The 1,425-nt window shown below is 73.3% G+C and overlaps 1 protein-coding gene across 1 annotated transcript; it reads right to left on the bottom strand.

The window, feature by feature from the left end:
• Positions 1 to 155: 155 nt before the first annotated feature.
• Positions 156 to 1,085, bottom strand: LOC118159388 (acyl-coenzyme A thioesterase THEM4-like; the record flags this gene model as incomplete). Its single annotated transcript, XM_035313978.1, has 4 exons — positions 886 to 1,085; positions 665 to 812; positions 473 to 583; positions 156 to 372 (listed from the first exon to the last, which is right to left on the bottom strand). Coding segments are annotated over exons 1-4 (672 nt in total), but the record flags the coding sequence as incomplete, so codon positions are not given.
• Between the last annotated feature and the right edge of the window lie 340 nt (positions 1,086 to 1,425).

Genomic DNA, 1,425 nt, shown 5'->3' with positions numbered 1-1,425 from the left:
GGGGGGGGCACTGGGACCCCACTCCCCCACCCCTACGGTGTGTGGTGGTGACAGCGGGTGACAGCGGGTGGCAGTGGGTGACAGCGGGTGACAGCGGGTAGCAGCGGGTGACAGCGGGGTGCTGGCGCCCTCTCCCGTCTGCCACCCGGCATCACCCTGAGATGGGGACCCGGGGAGGGAGGGTTTGGGGACGGGGGTGTCGGTGTCCCCGTTCCCCCCCCTCCCCCCCGGTGCCCCCCGTCCTCACCGGTGGCCTCGGCGTGTAGCGTGTCCCCCGCGGCGCCGTGCACCCGGCAGGACAGGAACAGCTTGCGGCCATCGCGCCGCTCCACGCGGCCGTCCACCAGCACCACGGAGCCCAGCGGCACGGGGCTGCGGGGACACGGCACGGGGTCACGGCCCCGGGGGGGGGGCACAGGACATGGGACACCCCCCCCCAGCCCCGTCGCGGTGTCCCCCGGGTGCCACTCACGCCAGGAAGTCGATGCTGAGCTTGGCCGTCATCACGCTGCCGGCGGCCTTCAGGGCGCAGGTCCCCAGCGTGGTGTCGACGATGGTGGCGATGGCGCCGCCATGCACGAAGCTGCGGGGACGGGGGAGCGCGGTCACGGGTGGGGGGGGGGGACGGGACGGGACACGCGGCGGTGGCACCGGCGGCACCTACCCGGGGTGGCCCTCGAGGTACGGCCCCAGCTGGCAGAGGCAGAGCGCGCGGTCGCCGGCGCCGTGCAGGAAGGTGACGTACTCGAAGCCGGCGCCCTCGGTGTCCGCGCTGCGCAGGAACAGCCGCGTCCCCGTCCTCTGCCCGGCCGCCCCTGGGGACACGGGGACGGTGAGGACGGGGACCCGGGGACACCCCCTCCCCGGTCACCCCGCGGTTGTCACCTGGGAAGTGGTCGAGGCCGCGGCGGTAGGAGGGGACGCGGCACCAGGAGCCGTCGGCGGTGCGGCGCAGGAGGCGCTCGTAGTGCTCGCGCATCGCCGCGCTCCAGCTCCCGTTGGGCACCGCCAGGTCCTGCGGGGCCGCTGGCCCCGAGCACCGCGCCTGCGGGGACACGGGGACACAGGGACATGGGGACATGGGGACACGGGGACATGGGGACATGGGGACACAGGGACATGGGGACACAGGGACATGGGGACATGGGGACACGGGGACATGGGGACACGGGGACACAGGGACATGGGGACATGGGGACACGGGGACATGGGGACATAGGGACATGGGGACATGGGGACACGGGGACACGGGGACATGGGGACACAGGGACATGGGGACACAGGGACATGGGGACATGGGGACACGGGGACACAGGGACATGGGGACATGGGGACACGGGGACATGGGGACATGGGGACACGCGTGGGGGGAAGCGGTGCTGCCGGTGCTGGGGATGCTCTGGCTCCGGGGAGCAATGGGGACTT

This window comes from Oxyura jamaicensis, unplaced genomic scaffold (assembly GCF_011077185.1).
Source record: "Oxyura jamaicensis isolate SHBP4307 breed ruddy duck unplaced genomic scaffold, BPBGC_Ojam_1.0 oxyUn_random_OJ70037, whole genome shotgun sequence".
NCBI lineage: Eukaryota > Metazoa > Chordata > Aves > Anseriformes > Anatidae > Oxyura > Oxyura jamaicensis.
Note: the sequence above shows the minus strand (reverse complement) of the source record. Positions and strands in the feature narration are given on the sequence as shown.